We start from the raw sequence: 24,070 nt of genomic DNA on the forward strand, positions 1-24,070 counted from the left end.
GAGACAGAGAAGAAGATCTGTTCGTTTATTCACTCCCCAAGTGAACTCAACGGCAGGTGCTGTGCTGATCCGAAGCCAGGAGCCAGGAACTTCCTCCAGGTCTGTCACACGGCTGCAGGGTCCCAAGGCTTTGGTCCATCATTGACTGCTTTCCAGGCCACAAGCAGGGAGATGGAGGGGAACAATGAGCCTCTTTAATAAGGTCCACCTATTGTCTTGGTATATAATGCAATTCTTTGCACACAGTTGTGGTTAATAGTTGTTGAACTAAGCTAGAGAATATGAGCTATAAAATAATTCAAAAAATAAATACATGAGGATTTTGTTACATACAAGATGTACAGCAATTATTCATTGAGTCAATGACTAAACAGATTAACTAATCCTATTAAGCATGTCAGTATCTCTGGGTATCATTGGATATAAAGGCAAAAGCAAAAGTTACCTCCAAAGTCAATGAAACCTTCCAGAGGATTAATGTTGGAGAATCATTTGTTCCTACCCTGGATAAGCCAACAGATGCCTTTCAGTGCATGTTCTATGTCTATGTGGGGGGAAATGCTAGTGTTATCAGAACCAGATTCCTATTTCTTTCTCTTTTGGGGTCAAAAAACTCTAATAAGAGGATTTGTGGAGATTTGAATCCATTTATATTTTCTTATTTTTGTAGTGTCATTTCTCATTGGACAAAGTGGTCATTTATTTGAAAGTCAGAGTTAGAGAGAACAGGAGACAAAGAGATCTTCCATGAGTTGATCCATTCCCCAAATAAGCATAAGGCATGCACTGGACCAGGTTAAAGCCGGGAGCTTAGGACTCTACAGAATCTCTCATGGGATGCCAGGGGCCCAGGTGTTTGGGCCATTTTCTTCTGATTTCCCAGTTGTATCCAGCAGGAAGCTAGATTGGGAGTGAAATAGACATCTACATGGGATGCTGGTATCAAAGATCAAGGCTTAACCCAGGGCATCACAAGGCTGGCCTCACTGTGAGTCATTTTACGACATTCATATCTAAGATTCATGTTCAAGTTTGCTCTGAAAATTAATTATACCAATAAAGGATATGGCAGTGGTTCTGCATCTTCTAGGAATATGTCAGAAATGTAAATTTTTGGACCTCAGCCTCATTCTGTGAAATTGAAAACTGGGGATGCACATCAGCCGTCTGTACCAGAGAATCCCCTACTGTTGGTGATACAAGCTAACCTTTGCAACCTGTGGACTTGCCTTTTCCCCTTTGCTTGCTTTTGTCTCTTTCTCTTCATTGTACTTTATTCCAGAAAGTATTTGAAGTGGAAAATCAGTTTCCGTATGTGAACAAAATGTTTATTTTACAGAAAAAAAAAACCTGAGTGTGGCTCCATGGTGTGATGTGGCAGCTGCAAAAACTAAAACATTTGCATTAAAAGTTGTGAACAGAATCAGCAAAGTGAAGGATACTCCTCTCACCATGTTTGGCCTCTTTTTTGTACTTTCAGTGCTCTGGTTGACCAGGTCAGGTATTGGTGAAGGAACTGTATTGGATGTATCAAGGAAGGATGCAATTGGACAAAATCTCTTTTTGGAATTAAGACCTGACCTGGAGAGGAAGGCACTTTCCATTTGTCTTCAGAAAGCCACAGCATTGGAAAGCCTTCTTGACTGGTTCTAAAATAGGCAAGATGTTAGTCTAGGCTCCTCCTTCAGAGTCCTGGGGATGCACTTAAGTCCTTCAGTGTCTTTGCCTTTGGGTATAGGATATACATGGTAGCAGTCATAGTGTGTGTGTCACAGGGTTTCCATGTGTGTGTACATGAAGAATAACAAACATCTCAAACTATTTAGGTATTTGAAAACTACAGTGATTGTACAAATATGAGGCAGTAGTACTCTTCATTGAGACTGATGGAAATTAAAAACCCAGGAAAATGAAGAATCTCAACAATGTCTGAATGGGGGATAAGCTTTCTCATAAAGTGGTCAGTTCACTGTTATGTCTTTAGACAAAGAGATGGTAGAGATTGAATTCATTTGGATTGGAGCAGATCGTCTCTGAGTGCTTTTCCAACTCGCGTATTTCATTTGACTAAAGTTAGTAACTCAGGGTCAGACTGAGTGAGGAAAAAATCATGGTTGTAGCCAGCAGAGTGAATGTCCAATTCAGAATCTGTTAATCACTTCATATGAGTCTTTCCAAACACTTGTAAACATTCAATACATTTAAAACATGAGAAACTTTAAAGACATTGAAAAAACAAGATGAGCTAACACTGTTTAACCTAGTGTCAGTTTTACTCTATGGCCCTCCTGTTAAATTTCCTTTGCTCTCTTGAAGTCTGATTGCCTGGGCCTCTTGGAACTCATGCTGTCTAAATATGGAAAGCAACACTGAATTCCCAGTGCCTTCTTACAACTTTTTCAATGTCTCATAGGAGTGTAAGGGACATTGCTCCTAGCGTGTCAGCCAAATCCTGAGTTGATTTACAGCATTATTCCTTTAAGACTAAGATTTTTCCCAGGCTATAGCTTTGCCTCTAGTCTTCTACTTTAATGCTCCCATAAAAATTGTTGGTAAAATAGAGTGACTTGTGCCTCTATCCATCCAAACCCTAGTTGGCTGATTTCCAGTGGCAGAGCAATGAATTAATCCTTTGGTATAGGGCATAACAATTCAGTAATAAGATTAGATTCTTGCTGGTAGTGACCTGTGAGTATTTTGCATATATTGCCTGTACTGTGTATGTCAATAAGTTAATGGAAGTTTCATTGAGATGTCTCTGTGGGTAAAATATAAGTAGGAGACAACTACAATATTTTTCCTTTTTTTTTTTTTTTGGTTTGGTTTACTCACTTGGCACATTGTTAACAAGATCCATCCGCGTTTCAGATGAATGTTTCAGTGTGTGTCAGAATTTCATTCCTTTTATGGTTGAATAATATGTATATGTGTAAATAATATGTGTAAAACGTTAGGTGTGCATAAACTAACTTTTTGTTTATCCATTCATCTATTGTTGATGGATGCTGTCTCTACCCCCTTACTTTTTAGCCATTTTGGATAATGCTGCTATTGACATTGGGATGCTCTGTTTGAGTCTTTGCTTTCAGTTCTTTTGAATATATTATTTCTGATAGAATTTCTGATCCATATGATAGTTACACACATTTCCTATTCAGGAGTTATTTACCAAAACTCATTTTTTTTTAACCTTTAAGCAGTTTGTTTCCATGAAGTCTTTCTAAGATATCCAACTTGGCTTTTTTTTTTTTTTCACAAACAACTATCTTTACATTTGGTCCTACGGTTTGTCATTTGTAAACATTTCTAAATATGTCAGTTGCATAATTTCAACAAATCCAAGTGTAATTAGCATATTTAGGAACATGTGCAATTGTTATTTATTAAGCCTGCAACTCAATTGTTAAGACCGGAAGTACTTGGAGAGATTTTCCAGCAGGGAACCCTAGTGTGCTGTGGTCACTCTACCAATATGAATTACAAACTGGGAATAAATGATATCTGTTAATTGTTGAGGCAGAGACCAGTTAAGAAGAAAGCTTCAATAGATGCTAAAATTAAATTATCTTTGTATAAAACATATTTAAAAATTTAGGAGCAAATGTCAAATGGAGCTGATCATAGCTACATGTTTGTGCTGTTAACATCCATAGCGATTCAAGAAGGACAGCAAAGGCTTTTTAAACAGAATGAAAAATTGACTAATCTGGTCACTTTTTTTTTGGTCCAGACTCTGGAATTTAAGAAGGTATTAATGGTGTGCATATGGAATCTTGGGTTGTGCAAGGCAAGAACTTTAGCTGCTAGGCTATTGCACTGGGTCCGAAGAGGAATATTTTAATACACCTCTCCATTCATCTTTGCTAGAAACCCAAATGATGAAGGGTTTAGGCAATTGTTCCTCTAAGTGTGTAGTCTGAAGAAACTCGGTTTGTTTAACTTAGAGAGAGAAAGTAAGCATGCTGAGGGGGACATAATAATAGCCTCCTTTTGGAAAGCAGCTGTTTTCACTGAGGACTGGGTAAGAAGAACGGTATCAAATTACAACAGGTAGATTTAAGAAGTCTTTGGAATTGAGACGACAAACCCACAAGCCCAATGTCACGTCCCTGTTGTAGAAGTAGGTAGCCAACTCTCTTTTTTGAGTTGTTTAAATATCATTTTTTCTTGACTCTTAAACTAGTAAATTAACATAAGCAAAAAAAAAAAAAAAACATTAGAGGAGAGGCAGACACTTGCTAGGGTGGGTCAAAGGGCTTAACCCCAATCGGAGTTCCTGGGTTTGGTTCGCAGCTGCACTTCCAATCCAGTATCCTGCTGCCCACCCTGGGAGGCACTTGGTGATAACTCAAGCACTCGGGTCTCTTTCATGCATGTGGGAAAGCCAGACTAAATTCCAGGTTTGGGTTTTTGCCTGGCACACCCATGTTGATGCAGGCATTTGAGGCATGCACATATAGATGGAAGAGCTCTCTGTCTCTAATAAATTGAATTTGATGTGATCCAGAGCTTTGGTTCATGTGAGAGTATGATGGCATCTATCGGTCATGTGTTCTGAGAAGGACAATATTGAGATTTAAAGGGAAAGGTTCTTGAAGCTCTTTGCTTCCCTTTAACTTCCGCCTTTTAAAGAAAGGTATTCTGAATTTGTATCATGAATGGATTTCCATGCTTTAACCAGTGAATGTTTTTTTGGCTAAGAAAACCATGTTTTTTAATTGTCTTCAATGAGAATGGATATATATGTATATGTTATACATATGTCACAAATAATTCATTTAATAATGGAAGCAATGTTTGTTCTAGGTGGTACCTGTCAGTGTTAGCTATCTGAAGATGAATAACATATGCTGTGACAATTAGAAGCATGGCAAATGTGCAGATCATTATGGAATAGCACTTTGGGAGATAAGTTAGGCCAAGAACTTAAAGACAAAAAAAAAATTATTTGTGAGTATAATCCTAACTTAGCCAATGAGAAAGATCAGATTTTTAAGTCATTGCTATCTGATCTTAGGTTAATTGTATCATTTATGCTGAATTGAGTAAGTGGTGTCTTATTTGCCCAACTGGGAATATTTTCAAGAAAAGGTTTAATTCCTAGAGGATTGCCTGCTCTTTTTTTTTTTTAAGGTTTATTCATTTCTATTGGAAAGTTAGATATACAGAGAGGAGACACAGAGAGGAAGATGCTCTGTCCATTAATCATTCCCCAAGCCGCTGCAATGGCTGAAGCTGCTCTGATCCTAAGCCAGGAGCCAGGAGCTTCTTATGGGTCTCTCACGCTGGTGCAGAGTCCAAGGCTTTGGGCTGTCCTCAACTAATTTCCCAAGCCACAAGCAGGGAGGTGGGTGGGAAGTGGGGCTGCTGGGATTAGAACCAGAGGCCATACGGGATCTTGGCGCGTTCAAGGCGAGGACCTCAGCCACCAGGCTACTGCGCTTCTTTTTACTGTGCTTCTTGTATCTCACAAAAAGCATCTTTCCGTCATGACTATCTTGGGATTGTCTTTATTTAGTGGAGTTTATTGTCCTATAGGGGCAGAGCTGTATACCTGTGTTTATCTAAAATTCATGAGGGCACCAAGAGTCCAGTTACATGAATTTCTTTCTTTTTCTATACTGTTCAATCATTAACATGAATTTCTTTCTATTTCTATACTGTTCAATCCATAACAAGGTCTATACTGCCAAACATTCCAGGAAGCACCTGTTCACAAATTATCTGTGCCATGTCATGTACACAGGTGAAAGGAAAGAGCACTTTGAAATAATTAGAAGACATTGTGTTTTTGCTTTGTAAGATTTAGAGAAAGTAAATCTAGGCATACAGTAATAGTAATAGTCACAGTTAATGGTGACTGTTGATTCAGTTGAATGCTGTGCTTTGAAATGGTGTCAAATGGAAGACATGGTGTTGGCCTGGAGAAGCTTATTAACTTGCTTGAGTGACTAAATTGCAATATATGAAATGACCACAGAAAAGTTAGACTGACTATCAGGAAGGATAGCTGGAAACGACAGAGCTCAAGTGCCTAAGAAATGAGAAATACAAAGCTATCCAGTTTGGATGGGATTTACTATACCTCTAGGAGACTTGGGACCGTGGTCTGGTTGATAAAAACGTTTTTCTGTCCCCTTTTATGGTTAAAAACCAGTTACAACATTTTTATTTCAAGTTTGACTTTTAAATACCACTGAAAATGTCCACTTCCTATAGGACCCTCCCCTCCCCCCAAAAAATGTGCTGCAATTTATGTTCCCATGTTTGAATTAGATGCATCTTTCTAAAGTCTCCATGCTGAGGCTGGCTTGCTTGCACAAGGCTTTCTACACTCTGTGCCAAACTGCTCATGCCCAGCTTCATTCTTAGCCTGCAGGATATGGAATATTTTTATAAATCACAGCGTGTCACATGAGAGTAAAAATCCCAGCAAGAGACTAACCTCAAAAACTAAGGCATGACACACATTTTCGTTGCAGTGGATTTAGGAACTGAGATTAGGACCTTTGTCTGTTAGAAAGAAATGTATAATTCTGGGCCTTTGGAGGGAGAACATGGGTCCTTTGAACTGGGTCTCTACCCTTGTCCCTCTCTCATCCCAGATCTCCAAATTAAAGAAGCAGGGAGACAGAGCAACAAAAACCATTAAATTAATAGCATAGAATTTATTGCTGAAATCTTGCAAAGCTTATGTCAGCAAAATAAAATAATTACTGTCACTTTCTTTTAGCTTTATGATTCCTGCCACGTTTATCATAACATGCAACTGATTCAGTAGCAGTATTTTTCATGGCAGATGGCCTGATATTGTGTTTTTACGCATGTTGCCCTGCCATTGAGATGACAATAGATGGGCGTATAAAACTGGAGCTAAATTCAGATAATGAATGGGGATAATGTTAATGGTTTTGATTTAGTCTTGCTGTTTTTGTGCCAACTGAGCTTTTTGTCTCTTTATCTTCCTAGATTCTCAAATCCAAAGATTTAACATCTCCAACCCAGCGCTACATTGATAGCAAAGTGGTGAAAACGAGAGCAGAGGGCGAATGGCTCTCCTTCGACGTAACTGACGCCGTTCATGAATGGCTTCACCATAAAGGTCACAAACCACTCTCTCTTCTCTCTAGAAAGTTGGGAGCCCTAAGTTACTATAAGTTGAGTGCAGATTTAAGGACGTATACACACATACAAATGACCTCTTTGACTTCATGTTTTCCAGACAGGAATCTGGGATTTAAAATAAGTTTACACTGTCCCTGCTGCACTTTTGTACCATCTAATAATTACATCATCCCAAATAAAAGTGAAGAACTAGAAGCAAGATTTGCAGGTAACTGAAACTGGATCAAACAGAAGGGTGGGAAAGACCTATGTTGAAAACATTATGGGAAGATAGACCGATTTGCATATGAATGTGATTGCTTGGTGAGCTATGGGGCATCTCATGCATTTGGGTCACAATATAGTTGGAGAAAGATATGAAAAGATAGAAAAGGTTTGGATTGGGGGGTTGCTTTTCCTGGTTTTTGCTGTTCAATGATCAGTGATGACTTGGTCAGCACTAACTCAAATTCATTAACCCTCCAAACTATAAAATAGGCTGTCATCACTTTATTCTTTAAGCAAACTAGTTTTCTATGCCTACTGATATGAAAGAAGAATCCATTGGTAATTATTTCAACCAGATTTCAAGAACTCACAACTGTGCTCAGTGGGAGAAGGGAGACTGTTTGTGCCATGTATCAGAACTCCACAATTTTCTTTAATTTTCTCCAAATACCTAACAAGGTTTCAGTTGTCGGAGTGCTCATCTTTGAGTGAATCAGCCCAAAAAGCCAGCAACTGTGACAAGACACCAAGGGTTTAAGCCGTTTCATGTATTCAATAATGAGTTACTAGACATTGAGAAGTGTGCAGGAAAGCTGTGCCCATGAGCTGGTGACCTCTTAGCCCATACTGCCCAGAAAGCAAGCTGGTTTCCCTTCCCTGCTCATATCACCCATGACTTCCATTCACATTGAAAAAGCTACAGTGGCCCTTGCTCATGGAAAAATACTCCCAGCAGAATAGAGATTTATTTCAGTTTCCAACCTAGTCATGATTCTCCAGAGTGCAGAGATTAAATGCTTAAACTGGCAGTCTCTTGAGCATGCTTTGGGGAGCTCAAGTTTCTAAAATCTCAGATGGAATCAGGATGCCATAAAATAAATGAAAAAGCCCTTTCTTCACAGCTTCCCAAAATAGCATTAGCCAAGGGTGAACTTCTGTTTCACTTGAACTTAATTCACTGTGATTTAACTAAGTCTTAGTTTATGTTCATTCGAATAGTCTTTTGAGTGTTGGTCTCAGGAACAGTGTGAACCCGTGGGTGACAAGGCTTGGTCTATGGCTGTGTGTGAAAGTTGTTGAGGGTTTGAACACAGTGTAAACTGAGGGCTGACTAAAATAAACCACTTACATTGCCCTTGAGTCACAAGGGCAGAGTTCTTCTGTGATGACTTTCATCCCAACAGCCCTGCCATTGACACTGAACCGCCCTCGGATAGGAGTCCCTTGCAGAAGTGTTAGTTATCACCTGTGGTAGTACTGTCATACTATATGTGCGTCCTTGCAGAATGACTTTAGTGAAGTGTTGTTGCCATGGTGGTCATCACTACTGTTTGTGACAATCTGCAAAGTAGAAAATAAATAAATATGTATTTTATACAGTTGACTATATTTGATTAAGGTAAAGCTAAATGTTTATTACCCAAATGCATTTTTTCAAGGTATTGATGGCACCTCCACATATACCAGTGGTGATCAGAAAACTATAAAGTCCACTAGGAAAAAAAACAGTGGGAAGACCCCACATCTCCTGCTAATGTTATTGCCCTCCTACAGACTTGAGTCACAACAGTCCAACCGGCGGAAGAAGCGTGCTCTGGATGCAGCCTATTGCTTTAGGTAAAGGAAATTAAAATCAAACCAAGTGATTGCACCTGTTAACTGTTCAATTGCCTTTTCTCCTGCTACATATTGACCTGTATTGAACTTTTTGCTTAAGGCCAGATATCATCTGTTATAATTCTTATCTCTGATAACATTCTTTCCAGTGTCTTACAATTGCTCTTTTTGTGTTGTATTCATTAGCTCTCTAACAATGTAGGAAGAGCAGAGAGTGAAAACCAGCCCCTAAATATTTCCTCAAATTCATGTGAGCTGCTTCATTGTTGATAAAGAAAAGAAGCTCTCTAACCCCCAATGCAAATATGAGTTCAGTGGATTGTATCTGTAATTAGGGAAGAGCCACCACGCTAGGAGCCGTCACCCTCCTGGTGCCATGCCTGTGGTCACATCTCCTTCTCAGTAACAGTAGTTGATGATGGACCATTGCTTTTCTTGTCATATCTACAGAGCACGAGAGAAGTAAAGGAACAGAGTGACAAGTTATATCTCATTCTAAGAATTTATTCCATGGCTATGCTCTGTGGCTTCTTATGAAATTTCATAAAGGTGGCCTCTTTTAACTGGCAAATTCAGGGCAGTGAAGCATCCTTACTATTGAAGTTCTCCAAGTGTCAGAAGCCATGTAAAAGTGGCCTTTTTGGTGATGGAGCCAGTGCTTCTACTCAGCAAGATTTCTTTTTTCTTGGTCTCTGGTTTCTTCGTAGATTTAGGATCATGGGATGAAATAAGGAATCTATTTTTTCTTCCAACAAAACACTTCATCAATTAATCCTTTACTTTTAATTGTACATATCAACATCTAGCAGAGAATATTAAATTGCAATTACATGTCTTCTGATTCATTTCAATAGGGAAATCTAAATTTTCCATTGGGAAATCAATGTAATGATTTATGTACTAATGAACATTTTGGTCTTAATTTAAAATGCTTTGCATATAACTTTATGTATTACCAATATTAGTTGTTGGTTATATAGCAGTAATTGATAGCTGTACTGATAGATCAAAATTATTCATCCATTTCTCAGTTGATAGGCTAAAAATGCATAAAATTGCTACTAACATTTTTGAACAAGCAACTTTTTCTTTCTTTTAGACCTATTCCTAGCCATATGCTACTCAAAGTGAATTAGTGTGCCAGAAAATAAATGGGAGCAGCATTTGGCCTTGTGGTTGAAGTGTTCAGATTCCCTACCAGAGTGCCTGAGTCCGTCGCAGACCCCCGCTTCCTGCTAGCGTGTACCGTGGGGATATCCCTGAGAGTCCACAGTGCAGGCTCAAGTCACTGGAGTCCTGCCACCTACATGGAAGTTATGGATTGAGTTCTCAGCTCTCAGTTTTTACCCCAGCCACTCGTGGGAGCCTGGGAAATTTGGAAAAGAATTTTAAAATTCATTACAGAGTTCTTGCTGCAGTCTTCTAAACATTTCTTTAAGTAGCTCTTTATGAGGACACATACACATTTGTGGCTAACACAATGGCATGAACTAGCTCACAGCTATTACAACTTGCACTTTAATATAAATCCAAATTTCATGTCAAGAGAGTTTACCTTTAACTTTTCATTTGCAATCTAAGGGGTATATTTTTATTGAAAAACAGCTGTTGCTCTTAATTCATTTCCTATTTGAAAGGGCAGTTGGCAGAACTACCCAATGTCATTTCAGAAGGTCTTGGTCTAGTCTTTACGTCTAGTCATTTGAAGGTTGAGGTTTTCTAGGCCAAAGACCGGGGAGTCAGGATATAGAATTCCGAAGGGAGAGTAGTCCAGCAAATCACATCACCTCATGAATGTCACTTGAGATTGTATTATAACCATTAAAATTTGGCTCATGATAATGTCCCATTGAAGGTTTTTCAAATGAATGAATGTGCTGTTTTTCTTGTTTGGGATAAGGCATGGGTAGAGCGGGAGAAAGGAATCAGTTTAACATCCCCACTGCTCTTTCTTTTAACAGAAATGTACAGGATAATTGTTGCCTACGCCCACTTTACATTGACTTCAAGAGGGATCTCGGGTGGAAATGGATACATGAACCCAAAGGGTACAATGCCAACTTCTGTGCCGGGGCATGTCCATATTTATGGAGTTCAGATACTCAGCACAGTAGGGTAAGTGTTTGACCAACTTGTCTCTTTTGTCCTTGGGGTACCAATGTAAATCTTCTGAATGAGCTATTCGCTTAGTGCTCTTACAGTTTTCACACATCTCTGGGTACTGGATAAATCCCATTATCTCTTTTAAAAGATTTTTGTTCTGTTCATTTTCATTTGTTTGAAAGGTAGGGTGAGAGAATGATAGAGTTAGGTTGAGAGCAAGAGATCTTCATACATATGCTGCCAGAATGAATGAGAAAGAGAGAGAAAGAGAGAGCGAGAGCTTACATCTTATGGTTCACTCCCCAAATACCCACAAAACTCAGGGGTTAGAGCTCCATCCTGATGTCTTTTGGGTGGCAGGGGACCAAGTACTTGAGTCAGCATCTGCTATCTCTCTGGATACATTTTCAAGAAGCTGGATCAGAAACAGAAAATTCGGTATTCGAACCAGCACTCCAACATGAAATGTAAGCATTCCAAATAGTAGCTTAACCTGATGTGCCACAGTGGATGCTCCAGAAATCCTTTTTAGATGAAAAAAAAAGAAGTAGGTCATGAATGAAATCAGAAAGCAGTACTAATCCATTTCAAACTAGTCCCATCTTTCTAATTGGATTAGAAGCATCTTGAAGAAACTTTTATTGAAATTTTTTTTAAATATTCATAGCTACCAGCTATAAGCATAAATAAGTAGCCCAAACCAAAATTTGAATATATCTGTCATACACACATTACTGAGATGTGAAGGGTAGGGGTTTAGGTCTACATCAACAAAAGGAGTGATTTTCACTGCCATCATGGTGGCCATATTGCAATGAACATTAGGGCTCAGTAGGTGTTTTGGCATACAAAGTTGTTTGTGTATGGCAATTAGAGAGTCATTTAACCTATCTAATTCTCAATTTATTATTAGTGCAATGGAATGTCTATATATTATAAATAATCTTTAAAAGGAAGGGGAGTTGAAGTAGGGGAATCCCTGTAGCTATAAAACTGTATCATAAAAATAATAATAACAGTAAAAAATAAGTAAAACAGTAGCGCCAAACACAAGGGTGGACTTGAAGCACAAAAAGCTGATACTTGTGAACATGATTTTAAAATTAATATCTGAATTAGCTGTCCCTCTCTATCTCCCCAAATAAATACTTTTTAAAAATTGTTAGCATATCTGAATCTTCTAAAAAATATTTCCCAAGGTAAATGAGAATTTGAATATCTTGTAAAGTTCCTCCAATGAAGATAGAGGACTAATTGAGGAGGCAGGTCTTAAATTTAATGCTACAGCTTCCGGAACAGATTAATGAAGACTTTCTATGAATAATATTTTTTTCATACCCTACTTCTCTGTGATTTATAATGTACGATTTAAATATATGCAGCATATCATAAGTTATCTTATACAACCCACTCTTTTTTTTTTTCTAAAGAAATTTGGTTTTTAACTCAGATCCATGACTTGCTCAAGATGAAAAAGAAAATTAGTCACAAACTAAGACTTGAAATGCATACCTTGTTTTACATACAGGCCTCCGTTGATTCTGTCTTACTAAGTTTGATTTCTGAAATGCGGCTCCATGTTGGAGTTTCTGTTCTGCTTTTTGTGCCTCTGTAAATCTGCCTACCAAGCAGGCAGCTGAAAATCACCTTCAGTGCAGGGAAGGAGAACAAATCTGCTGCCAAGGAGATCACATAATGAATTCCGCTGAATGCACAAGTTTGGGGGTGATCAATCATTTTAGACAATCTGTATTGTAACCGCCTTCTCTAGTTTCTATGAAAAATCAGGTGATAGTGGAATAAGAAGTTTATTTATCTATAAATGCCTGCATATGCTGGGATGGAAATTGACAAATATGGCTCCCCATTTTTCAGCTGTTTTCCCACATCCCCTGTAGGCTTTGGCACCGTGGGGTAACCCTGTGCTTGGCCATGTGAGGTAAGCTTGCTCATGCCTGTCCCTTTGTCTGAGCTCTCTGGACAGGCTGCTTCATCTGGGCTGCGGAGGCAGTAGCTGTAATGTGGGCAAGACCCTGTTGCCAAGTAGAAACCTAATTCTCCTCTTTGATACACAGAGGGAGTGTGTGAAGGCTGAGCCCATGCTTGTTTTTCAAGGAGAGAGGAAGAATAACTGTCATGGTCACAAATATGTGGTTTGGACAGTTACCCAAGAAGCTAGAGGTAGCTTAATAAAGTGCTCAGTGTTGCTGTGCTGAACAGATCTTCTGTCTTAGGTTGAAAAAATTGCAGTGAATCTCGAGGAAGAGGTCACTTGCTATTTGACTAGCACATTAATAGCATCCTTGGAAATGTCCCTGTGTCATCAGTGGGGAACCTACATATTTTCACGAGTGAAAATCACACACCCCTTTAACACAGAATGGGGTTAAAGGTATAAGGCACTAACTGTAGACCTGCCTCTTTATCTTGTGCATACAAGATTCATCATAGGTCTGCAAAGTTAATACAACGTCTGTGTAGAGACCCTCATCTCAAGGGAACTCAATGTAGATGAGATTTGAAAATATATACTCGTGAAATAACTTCACTAGCAAAGAAATGTAAAAAAAAAAAAAGTAGTCAATTTCTGAGGTTTTCAGAATTATGGGCAGCAAAGTACCCATCAAGAGTAAAGACTGGAAAAGCTTGGAAGATCCATTAGATGGGCGATTCTATTCAATTTCATTTAGGTAGAATAAGTTGTATAAGATTTATGGAAAAAAAAAATTCTGTGTCAGGAGTTGTGGCACAGTGGGTTGAATGGCTGCTTGGGCACTCCAGCCAGTACTGGAGTGACTGAAATCCTGTCCTGGCTTTGTGCACTGCAGGAGGCAGCACAGGATGCCTTGCCCACTGGAGTCCCTGTTACTCTCTTGAAAGGGCTGAACACAGTCGCTGCCTTGGAGAGTCAGCCTAACCCCTCCTCCGCTACTGTGGGTACTTGCGTCTGGGAAGTGAACCAGCAGATCTTGCTGCTTCTTCCCTCTTTCAATAAAAATAAAGCTTTACAAAGAAAAAGACAAAGGCTTTCTGTTAGAAAAGGATAAATTTGGTGATTGCTGAAGACATATGCCAATCCATCTGTAACAAATAAAACAAAATATAAACCCCAAGTAATTTCAATGACTTGCATAGTTCTGTGATTGGTAGGATAACAACATGAAATCGTTGTTTTAACTTGTTTTAACCAAGGATTGCCTTTATGTTTTTGCCTTTCCCTGTGCTGTCTCTCCTCTCCTGTGTCTTTTCAGGTCCTCAGCTTATATAACACCATAAATCCAGAGGCATCGGCTTCTCCCTGCTGTGTGTCCCAGGATTTAGAACCCTTAACAATTCTCTACTACATCGGCAAGACACCCAAGATCGAACAGCTATCTAATATGATCGTAAAATCTTGCAAATGCAGCTAAACGTTTTGGAAAGGTGGCAAGACAAAAACCATAATGTTGATAATGATGAATTTAATGATAATGATGACGATGATGACAATGATGATGCTTATAACAAGAAAACATAGGAGAGCCTTGATTCATCAGTGTTAATTTTTTTTTTTTTTGAAAAAGCGGTACTAATTCAAACACTTTGGAAGTTTCTGTTGTTTGTTAAAACTGCCATCTGAAACAAAGAAAGCCGAAAGCCTTATTCTACATGACACCTACCTTGTAAGTGAGAGAGACAAGAAGCAAAATCTTTTTTTTATTTTAAGAGAAAAATAAACACTGGAAGAATTTGTTGGTGTTAATTATGTGAAAGAAAAAAAAAAAAACAGGAAAATCCCGCTAAGTGGAGTTGCTGTACGTACCGTTCCTATCCCATGCCTCACTTGACTTTTCTGTATTGCTATGCAATAGGCACTCTTCCCATTCTTACTCCTAGAGTTAACAGTGAGTTATTTATTGCGTGTTACTATATAATGAACATTTCATTGCCCTTGGAAAATAAAACAGGTGTACAAAGTGGAGACCAAATACTTTGCCAGAAACTCATGGATGGCTTAAGGAACTTGAACTTAAACGAGCCGGAAAAAAAAGAGGTCATACTAATGGGAAGAAAACCCAAGTGAGTTATTATATGTATGGCTGAACAAGTCTGCATTTAGATAAAGACCCTGAAAACTCATGCGATATCCCAACTGCCTGAGGAAGCTTCTTAGAAGATTAAAACATTAAAAAAAAAAAGCTTGTTAATAAAGGAAACTGAGTCAGAATAAGTCTGTAGAATTTTTTTCTTTTTAATTGTAAATGGTTCTTTGTCAGTTTAGTAAACCAATGAAATGTTGAAATGTGTTGCCATCATGTACTGGTCAATCTTCTGACCTTAAAGTATTGCTGAATAGCTATGCGCTAGGATTTTTTTTCCTTTTTTTTTGGTAAATGTAACCATACCTGTATTATTAAAATAGATGGGTATAGAAGCCAGCGTAATTGAAAACACATCTGCAGATCTCTTTTGCAAAGTATTAAATCAAAACATTAACTACTTTATGTGTAATGTGTAAATTTTTACCATACTTTCTATATTCTGTAATAATGTCAACTATGATTTGGAATGGACTTCAATTTGGGCTGTTTTAAACGATCCTTCACAATTCCATGTTTCCTTTAGCTGGCCAGTACTTTTGAGTGAAGACTCTTTTTACTTGCACTACGAATACGTTTCTTCTGGTGTTTGCTCTACTCGGGCTTGGTGTATATTGTCCATTATTGTGCATAAGCTACCTGGGTCTTCTCTTTCTTTCCTTTTACAGAAGATGGATTTGAGTTCAGTGGACTTTCTTCACCTTTGAAACGTTACTGCTAATTATATCAGGCCTTACAAGCACCTGTGTTAGAAAGATGGAGAATTTTCTAGATGCGTAAATACCTAAAATAAAATGTGTTAGGATTAGTAGGGATTTAAGGATCTGACTGAAACTCAGAGACATAGAGACCTTGATCACTCAGCATTTTTCACAGATTTATATTGATTTTAAAAAAGCAAACTCTTAAGAGACATGTTTTTTTCTAGGTCTTAGTGTTCAGGGGGAAATTGAAATATAAACGTTTTTCTTGACTTTTTTTTTTTTTAATGTGTGGAAAAAACTCCAGGTCAGCATAAGTCATTTTATTTATTTCACTGAAGTTAAGATTTTTCTAGATGATCTTTGAAGGCAGAAAAGTGTAGCCTAAATTCTCCCAGAATCAGAAAATTCTTTCTCTCCTCTGAATTAGAAGTATGAGGTTAGAGTTTACCTTGCTTTAATAAATAATTTGCCACATCATTGTAGAGGAGGCATCCTCCTGACAGGGTTTGTAGGAGCTGTTTGTCACTTGTAACTCATTTAGTTTGAAGATCCAAGTTGATAGGCTAGATAAGGGGGTAATTTCAGTTGGTGTGAAGGGCAGCATAGTGTTGTGTGACTCTAAAGCCAGATCATCTAGTGTGGTAAACTATTTTGGAAATTTCTGACCATTAACTAAAATGCAGAATTGGATTTGCAAGTTTGAGAACTGGAAAAATAACAGATGGGATGCCGTGCTACTCAACAACTCTTGTGCTGGATGTAACACCATCCGGGACTGGAGCGTGTGTTGATTTCTTTTTCCCTCTTCACTTCCCTATTAACTCTAGGCACATCACAGTTTTCCTTCTGCAGGTCGTTTCCTCTCAGATAGGATGACATTTTGTTTTGTATTATTTTGTTTTTCTTTATGAATGCACTGATAATATTTTAAATGCTATATTTTACAATCTCTTGAATCTTTTTTTTTTTTTAATTTGGGGGTTCTACAAGGTCTTTATTCCCCATAAGTAAACATTGCCATGGGAGGGGTGGGAGGTGGTATGGAATGGGGGACATGTTAGTATGTGGGTGGGGCAGGCAGTTTTTCTGTGTTAAGCAGTACCATTTTATGGTTGGCATCATTTTTTAAAAAATGGAATATAAGAAGAGCTGTTTTGTATTTTGATGACCAATTACGCTGTATTTTAACACGATGTTTGTCTGTTTTTGTGGTGCTCTAGTGGTAAATAAATTATTTCAATTCTACGTGGGTGTGTTTTTCCTCTCATGATACCACCATCACAACGAGAAGACATTAGAGTCACTAAAAGGAGCAGCCCATCTTTCAGATTACTCTTGCGGCTTTTTCTTAAAGGATAAGCACCCCCCAAATGTCAGACTTTATAGTGTGAGAGCCAGTATGTGTCTATGCCAGACCAAAGAAAACCCTGTGAAATCTTTTTATTCTCTTATTTATTGTTGCTTGGTAATTATTTGAGAGTTCGTTTCTATCCAGCTTGACTGTCTATCAGAACAAATGCAGAGAGCTATTTACACCATGATTTGGCTTTCTGGTCCAATGTCCTGCCAACCCTAGGGCCAAAAGAACTGGTCTAGACAGTATCCCCTGTAGCCTTGGAACTTGGATAGTGGTGGAGCCAGCCAAATATAACAAGAGCCACGTGCTTTTTGGGGTTGGTTATTTGGGAACAGTTACTCTTCTCTTAGTTTCACCCACAGCACTGCACAGAAAGAAAGAAAGAAAGAAAGAAAGAAAGAAAGAAAGAAAGAAAGAAAGAAAGAAAACACTATTCCCTCAAATTTCCTTTGTTATAATCTAAAATACCAGACTTCTCAGCTTTGTTGCCAGTCTCTTAATAAACCAAGTTAGTAAACATTCAAAAAGTAAATAAATAAAGTAGCTGTGACCCAGCCTGGTTGTCATGCTTTGCCTAATGTAAGAGTTAGTTTGTGTCTGTTGTGTTGTATACACATCAATTCAATGTAGAAGAGGGTAGAAAGTGGTCCCTTTTCTACAACCTGCTCTCCATTTGGTTTCAGATACTTAACCTGTAGACAGAGGACGTGTTTAGACTGTAAAACACTTAGTTCCTGCTTCTGGGTGGAGTCGTCAGTGGTAGGCCTGTCATCTCATCCCACGTCATGTCTAGCTAATGACTCCCTGGAGAATGTGTCACCTGCTCTTAGCCTCTACCTCTGTGTCCGCAGCATGAGAATGCCTTTTACAAATCAATACGTGCTTGATTTTGTGTCTATGTTGTTGAACGAATCAACATATAAAAGCTAATTTCTCATGTTTGGTCTGTAGTTGGCAATCAATGAATGGTAATTGCACAGTATTTCTCAGATTTTTCTAATTTTTGTTTCCTGGCAATCCTATTGTGCTTTTTTTATTTCCTGTCTTAACCTTAGCACATATCCATATTTCTCTCTCTAATACTAGAAGTATAAAAGCTCTAGATTCTTATACATTGACCGATTGATCCAGCCATCAATAATTCTTGAGGAGCTCTTGTATTCATACTAACCTTTCGGTTTTATGATTGGTCAAAAATTGTTTCAAAGGGAAAATGTTCATTTTAAGCTTTCTTTGAATCCCACAACTAAAATTCAAAATAAAAGATACAAAGTGACTACTTGGATAACCTGCTTGCTTATGTGATAATGGTAACTACTATATTAAGTGCTTAGAGACAGTCTATTAACTTATTCAAGCTCACATTTAATCTTATAAGCAGATGTGTTTATATAACTGTTTGACAGAAAGGCAAGCTGACTCAGATGGTTAAATCACTTATCCAAGACCACTCCATGTGTAAGTGGAGACTCTGGAATTTCATTTTCTAGTAAACTAGCCATGTGGGGCTAAACAATAGGAATATATCTAATTGAACTGAGATATGCCAGATTTGTAAATCGCACAGCATGTTTTCAAAGACTAAGTGACAAAGAGGATGTAAAATGTATCATGTCTCACAAATATTTTTATATTGATTATATGTTTATATGATACGATTTGGGTATGTGGGGTTAAATAAAGTACATTATTACAATTAAGTTTCACTTGTTTTCTACATTTATTTAGCATGGCTCCTAGAACATTTTAAATTACATACATAGCTCACTTCTGCACATTATATTTCTTTTTTTTTAAAGATTTATTTTATTTTTATTGGAAAGGCGGATATACAGAGAGGAGAGACAGAGAGGAAGATCTTCCATCCGACAATCCACTCCCCAAGCAGCCACAACAGCTGGAGCTGAGCCAATCTGAAGCCAGGAGCCTCTTCCAGGTCTCCCACGCGGGTGCAGGGTCCCAAAGCTTTGGGCTGTCCTCGACTGCTTTCCCGGGCCACAGGCAGGGAGCTGGATGGGAAGTGGAGCTGCCGGGATTAGAACCGGCACCCATATGGGATCCCTGGGCGTGCAAGGCAAGGACCTTAACCCCTACACCATCGCGCTAGGCCCCACATTGTATTTCTATTTGAAAGCTCTTAAGGAGAATTTTGAAGTAGCTATGTTTGGAGATGAAGACCAAGCTGTTCCCCTAAGCTATAATAGCAACCATTTTTTCTAGTAATTAGTATAGTATTGAAATATGTGCGATGTTACTCTATAGAACTACTGTTTCTATGATCATAATTTGTAGAATATTGACCAAGTTATGGTGTTCAGTCTAACAATTGGTGCCGATTATATTTGGTAATGAAAGTAGAAATATTGGAAAGGGCATTTGGCCTAGCAGTTAAAACACATCTTGGGATGCTTGCATTAATCCCCTATTACAGTGCCTGGATTTGATGTTTTTTAAGACAAGATTCACTTATTTTTATTGGACAGGAGATCAGACTTATGAAAGAAAGAGGATCAGAGAGAAAGATCTTTCATTTGTTGTTTCTCTTCTCAAATTGCAACAAAGCCTGGAGCTCTGCTGACCCAAAGCTAAGGAGCCCCTTCCCTCTTTCACGTGGGTGCAGGTGCCACATGAAATGGATCAGTGGCTAAATCCTCACCTTGCATGTGCTGCAGTTGCATATGCGTGCTGCTTGTGTCCTGGCTGCTCCACTTCCCAGTCTTCTCGCAGGCCTGGGAAAGAGGTGGAAGATGGCCCAAAACCTTGGGCTTGATTTCTGACTCTGCTCCAAATCTCAGCTTTGTTGGGAGGCATACTCTAGGAGGCAGCAAATGCTAGCCTAAGGGCTTATGGCTCTTGAATACTGCCAGCATTTGAGGAGTTAACCAGCAAACAGGAAGGAGCATGCTCTCTGACATCTAATTCATCCTCTTTTTTTCCTGCCTCTCCAATAGTTTCATTTTTAAATGTTTATTTTTTATTTCAAAAACAGATTTACAGAGAGAGAAGGACAAGCAGAGATCTTCCATCAGCTGGTTCACTTCCCAAATGGTGACAAAAGCTGGTGCTGGGTCAATCTGAAGCCAGGAGCCTGGAACTTCTTCTGAGACTTCCATGTGGGTTCAGGGTCCCAAGGATTTTGCCAGTCCTCTGCTGCTTTCGCAGGTATATAAACGGAGAGTAGGATTGGAAGAGGAGCAGCCAGGACTTGAACAGGCACCTATATGGGATACCAGTCCTGTAGGTGAAGACTTAACCTATAATACTATGCCATGCTGTCAGTCCATCAAATATATTTTTTAAGAATGAAAATATCATGTAGACCTCAATATCAAAGCTTTTGATATAATTCATGGTTACACCAAAATAATGAAGTAATTTGGACAGTATGGCCTGTTTCTATCAAGTTGAACTATTATAGCAGATATTTTCAGTTCTCAGAAGTCTTCATTAACGTACTTGTGATAATCCTTCTTACCAGACTTAAGGGAAAAAAGAAAAAACCAAACATTGTGCTCATTTTATCCATCAATCTTGAGCCAACCTTACGTTTCCTATTTAGAAATAAACTCTGCTGTACAACTCTTGTTAACAGGTCATGAAGGATGGCTTCAGGTTTCTTTCTGTTTTTGTTTTTGAATATTTACATATTTATTTTGAGAGAGAGAGAGAGAGAGAGAGACAGTTCTTCCATCCACTTATTCTCTCATCAAATAGTTACAATAGCACAATAGCAGGTGTAGGGCAAGGGCAAAGCTTCATCTGGATCCCTCATGTAGGTGGTAGGGGCCCAAGCACTTAGGCCATCTTTCACTGCTTTCCACAGGTCACTAGTAGGGAGCTCTACTGGAAGAGTAGCAGCCAGGACTTGAACCGACACTCACATGAGGTGTTGATATTGCATGCTGAAGCTTTATGCACTACATCACAACAGTGGCCCTAAAGCCAGGTTTTGTACTGCTGAAATTTATAGAAGAAAGAGTTCCTTAAATAAAAATAAAATAAAAAAATTTTCAAATGGAAGATTAGATTAGAGGCTTAGAAGAGGTCCTTACCGGTGAAAAGCTTGGACATTTAAGTTTCAAGAGCTAAATAGTCAACCTGACTCTGGTCTCCATCTAACAAAGGCCTTTGTTTCCATCAAAGACTATTATTACCTTATAATTGTATAAGAAACTAGTTATCACCTCTCCCTCTCTCTTTTTTGTCTTTTAGTTAACCAGAACTTGACCCTATTTTCTAATCTCCTCCTTCTGTCCATAACTACATGTTACATGCAGAACAACAACAACAAAAAAAGTAAGACTCAAAGGGATGAACATTTGGTAAAGCAGATAAGACATCACTTGGGACATCCATATTTGTTGGAATTTTGGGGTTTGAGTCCTGGCTCTGCTTCAGTTTCCAGTTTCTTGTTAATGCAAGCCCTAGGAAACAAAAGAGGATGTCTCAAATATTTGAGTCCCTGTCACTCATGTGGGAAGACTGGGTTGAGTTTCGGGATACTGTCGTAAACCTTGCTCAGCCCTGGCTTTTGTAGGCATGTAGCACATGAACCAGACAATGAGTGGTCACCATGTCTTTCTGTCTTTTTTTTTTAAATTATTTTTGTTAGATTTTCGGAGAGAAGAAGAGACAGAAAGATATTCAATCCTCTGACTCACCCCAAATGGCCACAACTGCTGGAGTTGAGCCGATTCGAAGCTAGGATCCAGGAGCTTCTTCTGGGTGTCGTACATGGGTGCAGGATTCCAAGGCTTGGGCCTTCCTCTACTGCTTTCCCAGGTCATAAGCAGAAAGCCAGATGGGAAGTGGAAGAGCCAGGTCAAAACCAGGGCCCACAAATCCCAGAGCTTGAAAAATGAAGATTTAGCCATGGAGCCATTACCCTGGGATTATCTTCTATCTTTTAAATAAAATAGATAAAATTTCTAGAGATAAAGCCTCATTTATGAATATTCTGCATTGGAAACAATACAAAAATATTATTTTTAAAAATTAATTTTAGAGGGCCTAGTGTGATAGCCCAGTCACTAAATCCTTGCCTTGCATCTGCTGGATCCCATATTGGTGCTAATTCATGTTCCAGCTGCTCTGCTTCCCATCCAGTTCCTTGCCTATGGCCTGGAACAAAAGCAGAGGATGACTGAAGACCTTGAGACCCTGCAACCACATGGGTTCCTGTCTCCTGCCTTTGGATCAGCTCAGATCTGGCCATTGTAGCCACTTGGGAAATAAATCAGTGGATGGAACATCATTTTCTTTGTATATCTGCCTTTGTAATAAAAATAAAATAAATTAAAAAAAATAATTTTAGAGAGAGGTTGAGAAAAAGAGAACTCTTTTCTGCTGGTCCATGCCCTCCTGCATCCCTCCGATTGCTGCAGTGCTCAGTGACTGAAGCCAGGAACTTGGAACTCAGTGCAGATCTGCCAAGCGAGTAGAGGCAATGTAATCAAGTTGAGTTATTCTTGATGCCTCCGAAGATCTATCTGGGAGCAGGTAGCTAGAATTGAGCTGAAACTAGAAGTTAAACCTGGGAAACTGATGTGTGATCTATGCATCCCAATCACCACCATCTTACCCACCACCGTCCTAACCAACTCCACAGATGTCATTTTTATACTTCTGTTTGAACATAATGCGAAGATCCTAATACATTTGGAAAAAATCAGTAGCAGAAATATTAAACCATTGCATCACTATATATATGAATCACTTCTTCTGAAATTGCAAACAGAATGCTTTTCAATTACCATTTTTCAAATGAGAAAACTGCCTTATGTTTTCTCCCGTTCAAATATTTAATTTCCTAAAATTTGTAGCTACGTTTTGTTTTGTTTTGTTTTAAATTTCAGCAGGTAATGGCTTCAGGGAGAAGAGTCTGTTCCTGACATTGGGCAGTGACCTAGTAACAGGAACAGAATGTTCCGAGGGAGACTTTTTGCTATGTGATCAAAACTAGGGAAGCCATTCAGCCAAGAGAAAAGACATAATCAAACAGAAAGGAAGGCAAACGACCTTAGTGGTGAAAAGGTAGGCTCAATATAACTTCTCACGCTTTGTTCTCAAGTGGCAGTTTTCCCACTTACAGAGATCAGACCTATCGAAAGAACCCGGATGTATTACTCACGTGACATCACCAAGGTTTGGCTCGTCCTGGAGATGGAAACCTTCCCCTTGGATCCACATCATGCATAAAATTCCAAATCTCAATGTTGGGAGCAAACAAGTGAGGAAGTTATGTAATTCAATGCCACTGTAAGGGTGAGATGAAATCATACACTTTGGCTTTTCCTCAGGCATGGGTGTGATGTCAATTTCTTCATCTGAAACACAATTAAATTAAGTAGCACAGAAAAGTAAGGGGAGCTGGAAGTAAAGTGATGGTTGTTCATTTAGTGAAGCATCAAATTTCATATCACCATGTACACACATCTTTTCTGTGCTCATTTCCTGGTGTTCTAAGAAATCACTGGCTGCATTTAGATTTCTGCACAGGGGAGAGCATAATTGGAAGCCAACATGAGAGCCTTACAGAATGCCAGGAAGTTCTAGCAACCTCTGGAATATTATCCATTTGTTGCAACTCTGATAACAGGATTTTTCTACAAGGGTGCAACGTGTACACACATGTGTGCTTAATTATTTCAACATCCTGACTGGTGTAGCACAGCAAACAATTCCAGTGTAAAGGGACCAGAATTGTTTCAGACTCTTTTGCTCTTCATAAGGACTAGGAACAGTGAGGTCGATGAACACCTCGGAGCAGGAAGGTAGGAAAGTGGGACACAAGAGACAAAGTGAGTTCAGAAAAAGGGAGATGAGAGACCCTGGGCAATGATTGCTGAATTCTATAGAGTGAGTGAAGAGTTGTGTGT

The 24,070-nt window shown here is 38.8% G+C and overlaps 1 protein-coding gene across 2 annotated transcripts in view; it reads left to right on the top strand.

Annotated features, from left to right (window-relative positions):
* Positions 1–15,257, top strand: part of TGFB2 (transforming growth factor beta 2) — an 81,599-nt gene extending 66,342 nt beyond the window's left edge. Inside the window, exons 4-8 of one of the 2 annotated variants that reach the window (XM_040985314.1) lie at positions 6,970–7,102; positions 7,223–7,333; positions 8,772–8,949; positions 10,911–11,064; positions 14,304–15,257. In XM_040985314.1, coding sequence (XP_040841248.1) covers positions 6,970–7,102; positions 7,223–7,333; positions 8,772–8,949; positions 10,911–11,064; positions 14,304–14,462 — 735 coding nt within the window. In that variant the 3' untranslated portion in view covers positions 14,463–15,257. The remainder of the gene's footprint in view (positions 1–6,969; positions 7,103–7,222; positions 7,334–8,771; positions 8,950–10,910; positions 11,065–14,303) is intronic. The other variant, XM_040985315.1, reaches the window with a different exon arrangement.
* Positions 15,258–24,070: the final 8,813 nt, after the last annotated feature.

The sequence above is a fragment of the Ochotona curzoniae genome, unplaced genomic scaffold (assembly GCF_017591425.1).
Source record: "Ochotona curzoniae isolate NIBS_2020 unplaced genomic scaffold, NIBS_Ocur_1.0 contig_430, whole genome shotgun sequence".
Classification (NCBI taxonomy): domain Eukaryota; kingdom Metazoa; phylum Chordata; class Mammalia; order Lagomorpha; family Ochotonidae; genus Ochotona; species Ochotona curzoniae.